At 37.4% G+C, this 14,653-nt stretch overlaps 2 protein-coding genes across 2 annotated transcripts; both read left to right on the top strand.

Moving 5' to 3' along the window:
* The first annotated feature begins 1,836 nt into the window (after positions 1 to 1,836).
* LOC139136278 (complement decay-accelerating factor-like) lies at positions 1,837 to 4,278 on the top strand. Its single transcript, XM_070704006.1, has 4 exons — positions 1,837 to 1,852; positions 2,195 to 2,410; positions 2,918 to 3,085; positions 3,891 to 4,278. Exons 1-4 carry the CDS (start codon positions 1,837 to 1,839, stop codon positions 4,256 to 4,258), a joined length of 768 nt encoding a protein of 255 aa, XP_070560107.1. The 3' UTR covers positions 4,259 to 4,278.
* A 237-nt stretch (positions 4,279 to 4,515) lies between these two features.
* On the top strand, positions 4,516 to 9,538 carry LOC139136277 (complement factor B-like). The gene is made up of 5 exons (XM_070704005.1): positions 4,516 to 4,537; positions 5,881 to 6,087; positions 7,052 to 7,288; positions 8,555 to 8,770; positions 9,214 to 9,538. The coding sequence occupies exons 1-5, from the start codon at positions 4,516 to 4,518 to the stop codon at positions 9,447 to 9,449; spliced, it is 918 nt and encodes a 305-aa protein (XP_070560106.1). The 3' UTR covers positions 9,450 to 9,538.
* The last annotated feature ends 5,115 nt before the right edge of the window (positions 9,539 to 14,653 follow it).

Genomic DNA, 14,653 nt, shown 5'->3' with positions numbered 1-14,653 from the left:
CATTGAGAAAGTATTACATAGATTCCTCATACATTTATGAGAAAATATATGTATACCATGTATAGTGAATCAACATTGTCAACAGCTGATTTTTAATTAAATCCAAATATCAAACTATGTACACACACGCATGCGCAAAAATATTGTGATCTACCAGTAATTTCTGTCCAACCCCTTTAAGGGGTGATTTCAAAATTATAGCAAGTCAGAATGGGAAATCTAAGCATTAACACCTTTTGAGTTTGTAAGGAATGTCATTTGAAAAAATCTAAGCTCTTTTTGGGGGGATTCTATCGCTCCGTACCCTGAGGTGTTTGTGTGTGCAGCTAATTTACTCAAGCAATGTGGGCGAGGTGGGTCATGAAATTTTTGTCATCTTGAAAGGGGGGTCATCAATTTTTTGGTACAACGGGTAGAGGGTTTCACTTATTTTGACTGATGCGCAGGAGAATTTGCCGGCCCACCCCGGCCATAATAACTGAACGCTCCCTTAGTTCACTGAGAAGAACGCTGGTCATAACTTTAGCCTGTGGAGACATCGCTGACGGAACTGGAAATGTTTGATAAAAGACATGGTAATATGACAGATTTGTGACACAGATCTGTTTGTACACTACTACACAGATACAACAGTTAGGTTAAAATTGTTGGCGCTATTACCGCATTGTTTTGTGGTACAATGTCAAGATAACTGTGAATACACCGTTATTACTGCGGCTAACTCTTAAAACGCGGTCGTACCGGGGTGACGCCCAATTGAAGGTCACTCCATTTCATGATCAAACAATAGCCCATAACCGTTGGCATGTCCACGCCGGCATGTCCACAGTTTGGTACAGTTTGGCTGATGAAAGTAACTTGAAGACTCTGAGAGTGAATTCAACCTGTATTTACGTCTTCAGATTTCATGTGAAGCTCAGAACTGGTCAAGACAAGAACTCAAACATGAACAGTCGTACACATCGTCAATGAGCTACAAACGAAAAATGTCTTACTCGACATTCGATGTTTGGCTTATTTGTGATTTGACTGACTGTTTGAAGGATATAACAACTTGTCGTTGAAAATCTAAATTTTAATTATAAGATAAATCCATTGATTTGCTTAAAAGAGATCTGACCTACAGAACAATAACTATTTTAAACGAGCTGCAATTTTCGCACGTAATCCTTCACAATGCGGACACATAGGAACATTTTATACAAACCTAACCACAATAATATCTCAAAACATGCTTTTATTTTGAAATCACGGCCTTAGTGTTGTGTTATTAGTCAAGAGTATCGTCCAGAAAAGATCATGAACCGGTCAATCAAATTTCTTGCACTCTGTGGTTGATAAAATCGCTGTGTTGTTCACAATGATATGAACTCTCCTTCTTTTATATCTATTGATGTCAGTGTTTTCAATCTTATCCGAGTTTTATCTTCACTAAATATTTCCCCATGTGTTGTGATTCAATTTTATGCCTAATTTTCGCATATTATATTGTTTTCCTTCAGGAGGCTGTGTTCTGCCGAATTTTCCATCCAACGTTCTCTGTTACCTTGGAGAATCGGAAACATTGTGTAATGCTACTTCCCGCTCTGTCGGCACAGAGCTTGACAGCAGTGACAAAATTATCCGTATCATGTGACCATGGCTTCTTACCAAAATACGATGCAGGCTACGTACGTGTATACCTTGGTCCTGGACCAGGATTTATTGTGAACCCACCTTGAGCGACGACGCTTGTTAAGGTTTGTAACCGGAAGCTATAATTCAGCTGACTTAACGAATATTTGTCAGCAAATAGCCGACCATTACCACTCTTACCTATGGTTTCATATAGGAAATATGCGGTGTCCTTGTTGTGAATGATAAGTACAAATGGAATTAAAAGAAACCTCTGATCATTGCTCGTCTATTATAGATGCGTCGTATTTAACATGTTTTAATTGTTACATCGATTAATGGCGAAAGACAGATTTATAACGACCATTTACGAAAAGTGTGACCGGTAAAAGGTCATGGACACATATTAGTCGTACTGAGAGTATTGAGCCTTCGAATTAAGGCACTTCTGAGACATTAATTAAGATACAAGTCTATTGAATTTGTTGAATATAGCCCAGCTTTGAACTCTTACTGTAACATACGCTGGCGTGTTTTATCACTGAAGTAATTAAAGCACTCTTCACTTGCATATTTTCAGCTGCATGTTCCGACCCCGGTCATCCAGCCCTTGGCAACCGTTCACCGCCACCCTCCCACAACGGTTACTATGCAACCGGCGACGTTGTAGATTTCACCTGTGACGCCGATACCACTCAGTCTGGCTATACGTCACTGACATGTCAATCTGATGGACAGTGGTATCTTGGTAGCACTGTAGTACCCGATGATCAACTACCTCCTGACACCTGCTTTTGTAAGTAGCGAAGTAGTTGCATATTTCCCCTTTTTAGGATACAATTTATGAAAATTATCATATTCCACACTTTTGCTCGTTTTGGAACATCAAACACCAAAGTTAAAGACAACATAAACTCCTTTTCACAAGACTCACGGGAGTTATGTCATTTACTCATTCAATAACGTTGCAATTCTAATTTCACAGTTCGTCGTCGAAATTAATCTAGCAACACTTGTATTTTCGTAAAGAAATAGGAACAAACAGGTTTTTTTCCGTCTCAGTCAAAGTGAGTTCCATACATTTTAGTAACTGACACCATAAAGCATCTCCTTCAATGAGAAATATTTGGTGTATTCTGTTCAACAGTGTAGACTTGATCACACCAAACTTTGTCATTGTTAACTTTGTTTTCCCCAATTGTCACATAACTTTTCTTTATTAATGATTTGTGATTTCTCATTGTAAGTGCGACAACCTGGCCCATCATAACCTGCGTTCGTGACGTAACCTTTGTATTTTCAGTGAACTGTGGCGACCCGGGAACTCCAGAGAACGGAAGAAAACTTTCAGACAATAAAAACCATGGTGATAGCATATCATTTGCATGCAACATTGGCTTGAATCTGATTGGATCAGACACTGTCACGTGTGACAATGGAACCTGGAGTGACGAACCACCTACGTGCGCCAGTGAGTATGAATTTAAAATCCCCGGTGCTGCTAACTTTTGATGTTTTTTCATTATTTTTATTTTATAAATCAATTGCAACTTCTTATTCTACTCCCCAAAGAATGTTGAAACACCCACTATTTAGCTTGTCAACTTAGCGTCTGTATGTGTAAAATGCATGGTTATTATTTACATTTGAATTCTAGTCCGGATCAGAAGTCAGTTTTCAACAATAACAATGCAACCATAGGGGCTGAGTTGACAAGCTGGATACTGTGTATATCAATATTCTTTGGGGAGAAGAACAAGGAATTATGGTTCACATTCAAAATAAAAATGGTGAAATTATCATCAAAAGTTAGCAGCACTGGGGCTTTAAGCAGTCTTCATTTTCCTCGTATTGTTTCATTAACATAGCCCTTTCCACGGAAACCGCATCAAGATATTTTTATGTTTTGCAATACAACACAAATTTAGAGTGACGGGGGAAGTTCTATAAAAATGAGGAAAGCACTATCAAGATATTATTACAGATGCATATAAGATAGTCCCATTAAGCTTAACGTTATTAAGCAATATAGAGATTCTATCACTCTTTAAAGGTATACAGTCACCTGTAATCTAAATATGCCTATATATGGTCAAAGGGGTGTTTCTTGGTATTCAAAATGCCCATGTGAGGGCGCTGTTTTAACAAGCGGCCACCCGCTAAAAATGTGACTGGTTAGATATTCTCTTTCCATGGTAACTGTGGCAAAATTGGAACAGGTGACTGTATACCTTTAAGCATGACAAGACTTTTTTTCATTGACTTTTCACGTTTAGGTGTTCTAATCAATGGTGTCACAGTTTCCATTTCCTCTGGAGATGCCATGACCGCAAACACGGTGAATTCCGTCACTTTTACTGCCGATGTCGTTAGCAGTACAATAGGGGCTGGTGCAAACGGTACTATTACATGGCAACTCGCAGTATTCGTTCAAACGCCGAGTGAAGACACGGCAGAAGAAATGGCCAACATCCCACAGGACGAAGCAGATCAAGATTTAATTGCAGGCGACACACTGCACTTCACCGTAACCAACCATATGGTAAATCTAGCGGGTTTTACCTGCACTGCTCAGACAAAACTTTGCCTCAGAATCGAGTCTCCGCAAATGACGTTGTACGGATTGCCCGATGATGGCGCTTGAACGGGATGCACTCTCATCACGTGCGGTGAGTATACACAAAGAATATTCTCGCTCCGCAGCTCTTGGCATCCGGGCAGCCTTCGTATAGCAAATTCGATTAAGGTAGCAGTAAAGGCTATTTTTGCACCAATTCTTTTCTCAGAGTTAATGTCAAGTTTCAAGTGTTAGAATCAAGATATTAAGTTCAAATTTTGAGGATAACTCCCTTACTTAATACTTTCTCTAAAGAATATATAAAAACTTGTGTATTTGCAGCCATGGTTTTGAAATATGACACCAGTAAATATTAAAATTTAATTTTTCATATTGTTTTACATATTTGAATTTAATAATAATTGGATAGTACTTAATACTACCAAATTAGTTATAAATATATTGACACTATTAATTGTAAGATGTGTATGGCAGGATTTGTAAATAAAATTTGTTTTTATGATTTTACATGGGTTTACATATCAAAAAATTATAAAAAAATTCTTTCAAATTTCAAAATGTGATTTTTCAAAAAGTACTTCAAATACAGGAAAATTGTGCCGTAGTCATCTTGTCTGTAACCTTGTTAATAGGCTGTAAAAATTCAATGTCCATATCTCATTTCAAAGGTTGGATTAAATTGGCATAAAATTATGTAGGAAAACTGTTATTCTGTCAAAAATGTTGAAAACAAGCCATATTTGCACCCCTCTTTTGAAGTCACAGAGCAGTCTTTTTGGTTAATCTCACTTTTGACACCTCTTTGACACTCAAAGAATCTAAAAACGCATTTACAATAGCAGTCACGCATTCTGAATGCAAGCACTGCCTTGTCAAACTTTCCTGAAAAACAGCAAAAAAATGACTTTCCTTTTTCAAACATTTTTTAAAAGCTAGGGGACCTCTACCATAGTTAATACACTAAGGACTCCCCAACTTCCTCTTATTTGGTCAGTTTTTCAGAAGTTTCAACAGGCTATAACTCTGCAATGCCTTTGACCCCAAATGTCTAGTTTTTTTATTCCACAGAGAATGTTGACTAATTTTATATTTTAATAGTTTTATTGAAGTTTATAACTGACGCTCTAGCCTTCACCGCCACAAAAAAAAAAAAATGTGCTGTTCCGATAACCCGACCTACCCTATTTTTTACCTGCCGACCCTGAACTTTTTAGAGCGAAGTAAACACCGAAGTGAAAAAAAAGAAAGTAAAACCCGTAAAATCACGCGTTCGTTTCTTGGCATTTGATTTTGTCTTTTTTGTTTTTTCCTTTTATATGTATGATACATTTTTCTGGAAATATCGTGGCCAGTGTTTGACCGCCCTGAACCCCTGAAAAAATATTTTGGAAAAAATTCCTGCCGACCTACCTACCCTATTTTTGAAAACCATGTTATCGGAACAGCACAATTTATTTTATTTTTTTTTTTGCCTAATCACAGATGAAAAGTAGGACGGTCAAAACACACAAATGATGTTTGGTCACATTAGCATCAAGTGCCTATGTATGCGCTTTTTATGCCTTTTGACTGAAACACCAATCGAGTCTTTCCAACAACGGTGAAAATAAAACCGCCACTGACTTTACGAGCGGATAACACAGTTAGGATAGCTATTTGCTTCATAATTGTTCTCCACTCTCTTGCAGGCTGTGCAAGATGGACAGATTCACTTGCAAGGTTGGTCGAAGAGAGATCACCTTCCGTATCGTATCCCGTGTCAGTTGGTCAAACTGTTGAGCTTACGTGCAACGATACAGGATCTACTAATGGTAGGACTTTATTTGGGGGCGTTGGTCCAGTTTGTCAAGACGATGGCACGTGGTATCCTAGAGTCTCCGACTTTTCATGTGCGGGTGAATTGAAACTATTGAATATTGTTTAATTCTACCACAATGTAAAACATGACATTTATTTGTGAAGTGAGCTTTTTTAAAGTTGTTTAGATGAAATCAGTGCCTTTTCCTACTTCGGTAAAAACCAAGTTTCTGAGATCTATCACATATAAATATTAAAGGTAAATACATAATATTTGGCTCAGCCTTGTAGATGTTTTACATTCATTAACTCGAAGACGTATTACTAACAAAGCAGAGGGATTTTCATCATTTCATTCATCATTATAATTAAGCAATAAAACACCCCGGGGGATGGTATACCACAAGATTTTGACCAGTTCTCCATATATACGAACAAGCGATAGCGAGTGCGTATTGAGTTGAACTGGTCAGAATTTTTCTAGTCTTTTTGTATTTGAGAAAGGAAATCCACATTCATATCAGGGCGACTTGCACTGATTGCAACTTTACTGCGGTATGTCACTGGGGTATATCACTAATATACCACAGTAATTTTCACGTCTCGACCAATCAGATAGCTTGATTTACACCATCAATATACTAGGGTAATATAATACACCAATATAGCTGGAAAATATAAGGAGTAATTCTTTTGGAAATTGTCTCAGCCTTACCTGGTCACTTCAATGGCAAGTTACGTGTAATGAATTATTTCTTTGTAATTCAGTCATATTTTTTAAACATTTGAAAACCGTTTATTTATGAAAAGGATGGTTAGTTTGTGTCACTTGTTATTTTGAAATATATACAAAATAAAACAGTTTCATGATATATTTAACACTTACAAATAGTCAATTTGCCGATTGATACATTCATAAATCTTCCGTCCACAAGTTGTACTTTCGGGTTATACTAACATTCATTGTGCAAGTTTATATTTATATTTACTATTTAATTCTTCCATGATATTGTTTGCTTGTTTGTTTTTCTCGTGTTTATAAGTTTAGTGTTTTTCCTTCAGGAGGCTGTGTTTTACCGGACTTTCCTTCCGATGTGCTTTGTTACCTTGGAGAATCTGAAACATCGTGTGAGGGTACCTCTGTCTCTGTCGACACAGAGCTTGACAGTGGTGAGATATTTTCCGTATCGTGTGACCAGGGCTTCTTACCAAAATACAATGCAGGATACGTATGTGTATACCTTGGTCCAGGGCCAGGATTTACTGTGAATCCAACTTTAGGTGACGACGCTTGCCAAGGTTTGTAACTGATATGTACACCAGCTATTACTTGACAAAGCTATCGAGGTAGTATGCACCTCGAAAGTAAACAAAACTAAGACTTTTCCTCAATATTTCTCTTCAAAATCAAGAATAAAGAAAACGGGGTCAATATTTGAAATTTAAAACGGCGGCAATCCTTTGTTAACTCAAATTTCTAGAAACTAAGATGATATTATTCCAAGGGTTTTACTAAAATAGGCCCCAAACGTGAGATGAGGAAATAATTGTAAAAATGTGAGAGTCTGAATATGTCCCCAAGGCGCATCCTCCCCCTAAGCGAGCTTTGCAATAACAATTGGCTATCTCATGGGTCCTTGTTTGTCAATTCTGTTACAATGTTGGTGCAACACAGAGTAAATATGAGAAATCCGAACAAGATGAGCGGCGCTGTTTGTAACTTGTCACATAATTTAAGTCGTGTAACCTAACGCCTCATAAGTTTATCTGGAAAGCAAGTTCTGGAATGATAATTTCTGTAATGATGTCGCTTTGTAAGATATCTGAATTTCTAATGCTCACTTATTAAAAATTCAAATTAGTCATGTGACTAATATGGTCGTTTTTACAATGTGAACTAGTCTTTTGTAAGCATGAGAGATTCTGTCAGGAAAGATTTCCGATAATGTCATAGAGGACGTTTGATGCATGTTGATGATGATCGAATTTACTTTTTCCAAAGTAAAACAATTCCTCGCTGTGTGAATCGTAGATGACGGTGACGTATAGTCACTTTTATATTGATATAAATATTACCATCCTATTTAATAACAAGAATTAAAGGGACATAAGCTATAACTTGTGGCAAGTTTTTCAGTATTCTGCTTCTGTATATCAACTACCATGTCTGACCCTAATCCGTTTGTCATGCTGAAATTTCGAGTATTCTTTTTGTCAACACAGCTTGTATGTGTTTAGTGATCATTTTTTATTGTTTACAAATGATTCTAGTCCGGACTTGAATACAATTTTCAACAATAACAATGTAGATTATACTCGTATAGGTTGTGTTGATATGGTAAATACTTGGCATTAAATTACAGTTTAGCGATTCAATGCAGAAAGTGTAGGGAAACCAGAAAAAAAAAAGTTCTGAAAAAATAGCCAAGAGATACAGCTTTTGGAGCTTTAAATAATTACATAAAAAGTTTGAATGCTATATTCACGACTCAACATTTTTACTTCTATTGTTACGAAGCGCTTGTTTTGATGAGTATTTCCTTGTCCACATTCTATTTTTTTCAGCTGCCTGTGCCGACCCTGGTAACCCAGCTCTCGGAATCCGTTCTCCACCACCTCGTGGCAATGGGTACTACGAACCTGGAGACGTTGTAGATTTCACCTGTAAAGTCGATACGACCCAGTCTGGTTATACGTCACTGACGTGCCAGTCTGATGGCCAGTGGTATCTCGGTAGCACTGTGGTGTCACGTGATCGACTGCCTCCTGACAAGTGCTTCCGTGCGTAATTTTCCCAAGCCACGTATAGCTTCGACTTAAAATATTGAGTTCAGGCAGCTGACATTACAATTTGCACTTCGAAATCTAGTAGTGTTGTTTTGCTATCCATCTCGAAATTCGGATTTTCTACTTTCTACACTATCTTTCAAACTTCTTTCTCGTCAAAAATGTGTATTAATTTTGATTTCCGACTTCAAAACATCGACTTGTTCATTCAACGTTTATACTTTATGATTATAAGACTGCAGTGTTAAATGAAGACTGCAATGGTACATTCTTGAAATGTCGAGAAGTGTTCATGAAACGAGTAAGAACGAGAACGCCTGAAATTCTTATGTAATCGTCTCAGTCTGAAGCATCTTCTTTTATCTCATGTTCCTCTTCAACTAGATCAGTTGCCCATCAGAGAGTACTTGACACGCACACTTGCTTTTTTATTTCAGTTAACTGTATGGATCTAGGAACTCCGAAAAATGGACGAAAACTTGGAGAAGATAAAAACCATCGTGACAGCATATCATTTGCATGCAACAGTGGCTTCCGTTTGATTGGATCAAAAACTGTCACATGTGACAATGGAACATGGAGTGACGAGAGTCCGACTTGCGCCAAATGCTCACGGAACTCAGGATCTATTTTCATCGCCATCGTGTTCTTGCTATTTTATAGCGAAGTTTAAAACGCAATTGTACAGTACTTGTAGATAAAAGAACCAGACACGTTTTGTTATAAGTCTGAAACTGGGGACATGCCTACCCAATTTATTGTATATTTGCAGCCATGATTTTGAAATATGACACCAGTAAATATCAAAATTTAATTTTTCATATTTTTTTTACATATTTGAATTTCATAATAATTGGATAGTATTAATATTACCAAATTAGTTATAAATATGTTGACACTATTTATTGTAAGTTTGTACGGCAGGATTTGTAAATAAAATTTGTTTTTACGATTTTACATGGGTTTATATATCAAAAAATTATTAAAAATTCTTTCAAATTTCAAAATTTTATTTTTCAAAAAGTACTTCAAATACAGGAAAATTGTGCCGTACAAATCTTATCTGTAACCTTGTTAATAGGCTGTAAAAATTCCATGTCCATATCTCATTTCAAAGTTGGATTAAATTGGTATACAATTATGTAGGAAAACTGTTATTCTGTCAAAAATGTTGAAAACAAGCCATATTTGCACCCCTCTTTTGAAGTCATAGAGCATTTTTTTTGGTTAATCTCACTTTTGACACCTCTTTGACACTCAAAGAATCTAAAAATGCATTTACAATAGCAGTCACTCACTCTGAATGCCAGCACCACCTTGTCAAACTTTCCTGAAAAACAGCAAATAATGACTTTCCCTTTCAACATTTTATTAAAAGCTAGGAGACCTCTACCATAGTTAATACACTAAGGACTCCCCAACTTCTTCTTATTTGGTCAGTTTTTCAGAAGTTTTAACAGGCTATAAAACTGCAATGCCTTTGTTCCCAAATGTCTAGTTTTTTTTATCCACAGAGAATTTGACTACTTTTATATTTTAAATAGTTTTGTTGAAATTTATAACTGACGCTCTAGCCTTTCCAACCACCTTAAGTATATTGGGAACCTCAACGTATACTCATTACCAGTTTCCTTTTCCTTTTTTTATAATTATTTAAAATATTTATCTCGAGATGCTCAGGTTCGCTTTTTGAGATTGAAAAACTTCTCGAGATATTCGAGTCATACAATGTAAGTGTCCCCTATGGGCTTTCATTGTCAACATTCGTCTATAAAGGATTTCAATTTTTTACAGTCAACACCCGCTCATGCATATTGGCTTTGGCTCAGTTTTTGCTGAGTCATTTAATATTAAAGTTTGATTAAAAAAGAAAAATAATGAAAAATAACGTTTTAACGGTATATTTGCTTGACTTATTTGTTGGTATACCGGTGCTGCCATATATTTTTATTTTTTTCCCCTAATAATCGAATTTGACCCTGATGACTCAGCAAAAACTAAATGAGCAAAACCCAAAATACGTGATCTGGTGTTAGTTGCAATGAAGCATGTAGTATCGAGGGTTTAATTGTTAATTGTGTCATATTAAAACAGTACACGGAATCTAGAGCGCCCTTCACTAGACTGGATCTTTCAGTTCAGCCTTAGATTTATAGTGTTGATATTTACAAACGTACACTTTGAATGAATATTCATCAGTTTGACGACGTCTTGTATATTTAATCTGGACCTGACCAGAATATATATTGTAACCTGTACTACTCCATAGCTGGTTACCATTATTACCGCTTGGTGTGATATAGAAATTAGATTAGCAAACGCTGAGAAAGGTGTTACATTGTTAATGTTCATGAGGTAGTGGGAATGAATAACAAAAGAGGCTTTGTAAAATATTCTAGGTTTGTCCTCTCACAGTCCCTAATTGTACCGACGAAAACGTGAAATCGTTCAGAAAAAAATTATTAAGATATGGGTCAAGTTTGTGCAATGCCCTTCTATTCCACTTAAACGAATTACACCGGTATTGTGCGATGTTATCATATTGTTGTATGTGTGTATCAGTGTATGTGTGTGCATGTCAATGAAAGCGTACGCATACCGCCTAGCTGTTTTTTATCACAGCAGACAGCAGAAAATCACGTTCCCTAGTGATGTGAATTTTATGTCCAATGCAAACTGCTCGAGTTTTTTTCTGTTTATCGTAGTTAAGAAATAACGGATAAGGTAAAGGGTTACAGAAATAGTAATACAGAATTGACGAGATAGATAACATTTACGAATACACAATACAAGTACACAACAACTTACATGTATCAAACTTAATGTAAAGTGAAAGCATAAGGTACATGTAATCAAGGTCTTAAATGAATTTACCAAACGATCATTGAATAAGAGCAATTCGGACGGTATTAATCACCTTTCAACTTTTGTTTCGGTGACCTAGTTCGACCAAAGAGAATACAATGTATTTTGAATAAAACACGGAAACGACCTTGAAAGTGGTACTTTTCTTGGTTAGTCCAGGTGAAATGGTGCAAAGCGAGATATAGTAGTTGCAGTCCCCTTGAGAGTTACACTCAACCTTCGCAGATGCCTGTAAACGTCCACGATTTTTGACAAATCTGACGAACACCAGTGGACATCATCCTGGTGGAAATCATCGTTTTTCTGAGTGCGCCTTTCATGGTGCAAAATACTTAAACATACAGCTTACATGAAGATATACAAGCACTAAAGCTTATTAAATGCCGCGTAATATTATATCCATGCCTTGCCTGGTCTGCAACCAGTGAATTAGCAGAAGTGAGGAAGTTGTGAAATGTGAGGTGAATACTACTTGCTTTTGTTGGTTTGTTATTGTACTTATCACGTTATTCAGCGACCCGAAGCCACCTTCCGCAAGTTCTGGAAGAACAATAGCCACCTTATATTTTATGAGCTTGACTTGCCGTAGAAGGGCGATTCTTTCAGCAGCGGCGATTGAATACATGAGCTTTTGAAGAAGACGCGTTGATCATTAGCAGTACCACCAAACCTTAGTGAAAATTTGCCATTTCCTAGACTGAAGCCAGAGGAAGCAGATCGTTGAACGCTGTCGAAGGAATGGCAGAAGGCATTGCTTTATCGTCTTCTCAGCGCGCCCTGATAGTGTGTATGCATGCACTCCTGGTACAAGGTATGTCTTGTTTCCTTGAAGCCAGAACACAACAGTGTCTACACATCATTTGATGGGTTTCAAACAGTAATCTGACAGCACAGGCGCTCCTTAGCTGGGTAGTCTGCTAAGTAGATCGATTTTCGGATCGATCTATTGATCCCGTAGTCGATATGCCTGCCACTGCAACCTAAATACTCACAAGGTGTGCAACACAATCACTCAAAAAACACACCATCCGATTTGTCAACTGGCCGTGCGCTCACACAAAACATTCAAAACTACACTCCCATATACCTAGTTGGATCACAAATTTAACCATCTCCTCAAAAATCACGCCGATGAATGTGTTACTCGCGTCATCTTGAAGAAATCGGCCGTGTTTTGAGACCAAGCGCGGTGAAATGCGGCCTGCAGAACGATTCTACCATATGATGTAATTTATTCTACTACTGATTGGCTAATCAACGGTCAAAACAAAGGTCATGGCAAGACGTCACTGGTGAAGTACAGTTGAACCAATCAGCAGTGGAAAAAATGACATAGCGAGTACGTGTTTCTTTGTCTTGATTTGGTCGGTACGAAGTAAAATGTGACAAACAGTTTAGCAGTAACTGCGTATTCACAGCTACGCTTTTATATGTACCATGTACTCCAGTTAGGTGTGTCTTCCTACGCACTTTGCAACCCCTACTTCATCCAATCAAGCCAAGATCTAATAATAGCAACTGCACTAGGTACATAAACCCGTAGCCAACGCATTAGAGTAGATGTCGTGCTACCGTTTTGACCTTTGGCCTCAGTGTATCCCTTTAAGGCCACACCCTCACGCTCTTGTTCTCACGGCAGTTCTTGCTATTCACAACGTTTCAATTCCATTCTATCGAGGCTTGATCAAATTAATCAATTCAATTTGAGCGACAGCTGTTTGTAAACGCCTCGTATAAGGTTAAAAGCTGTCTCCGTCAAAGATATGTAATGATGGGTCGACATTGTGAAAAGGGAGAGTGTTAAGTGAAGTTTGTACACAGTATGTACACGAAAATGTAGGTTGTTTTGATTCAACGCAAACACAGGGTGCTAAACGGGACATTTGTCCACAGAAGTCATGGGATTACGTCAGATTGTTAACACAAGTCCCGTTTCTGCAATTTAAAGCCCCACTAGCTGTATCTTATACATTCTTTTTGTGATTTTACTTCAAAGCTAAACAAGTTGTACACATTGAGGGTTTTGTATACACGTATTATGAACTGCCAAATGGGACTGCATATGCAATTTAGAACAAGATAAATAAAGTATTTGCCCAAACGTAAAATGGCGCCCTCATGCAATTATAGCAAAAACAGTGTACATCGTCACGGTGCATATATGCATCGGAGTCTTCAAGGAAACAACAGACCAGTCCAATGCAATGCAAAGTGCTGGATGTTTTCGACAGGGATATCACGTGCTTTGTTTTCTTTGTAATATTACAAGTTTTTAAAAATGGTGTGAAATCAAAATAACGGTTAAAATTTGATTTTATATGTCCAATTTTTCACTACGGTTTTGTAAAGTAGTAAAAGACAACATCCTTTAAATGGGTAGAATTTAAAGAAAACCAGAGAAAATTGGAAGCGTTTTTAGGTCAACAAATTTCAAGATTTACAGCTACAGATAGCGGGGCTTTAACATGAATAAGAACGAAGCTTAATGAAACTTATTTATATATGTGTTAGTTTACATGGTATATAAAATAGGGTAGCTGTGAATACCCGGTTATTGTCGTTGTTTAATTTTGAAATGAGGTCGTCCGAAGGTCATGCCTAACAGAAGGTGACCCCATTCCAAAAAAACCCGGCAACAGTGATGCTGGCTCAGTTTCTACTGGGGCACATGCAGAATATATACAGTTCTCGGGCAAATATTGTTATATTGTTTACGTATTCAGCTCGTATGATAAGCTAATGATGGTACGAATTCTAACATGAACCGTCCGACGGTACACATGAACCAGCCGCTTACGAGTAACTCGTATGACACGCGCCCGTCATTGCATGGGCGATTTCGGTGTTTGTTGTTTGATTACATGGTTAATGACTTATTGTAAGCGAATGAAGTCATCACTTCAGGTTTTATTGACCACTTGACGAGAAACGAAGTTTTGGTCAGTTATACCTATGTACCAGGCATCGAAATTGCTTGAACGCCTGTGCTATTTTGGTCACTCTGTGTTGTCC

Source organism: Ptychodera flava, chromosome 7 (genome assembly GCF_041260155.1).
Source record: "Ptychodera flava strain L36383 chromosome 7, AS_Pfla_20210202, whole genome shotgun sequence".
NCBI classification, from domain to species: Eukaryota; Metazoa; Hemichordata; class Enteropneusta; family Ptychoderidae; genus Ptychodera; species Ptychodera flava.
Note: the sequence above shows the minus strand (reverse complement) of the source record. Positions and strands in the feature narration are given on the sequence as shown.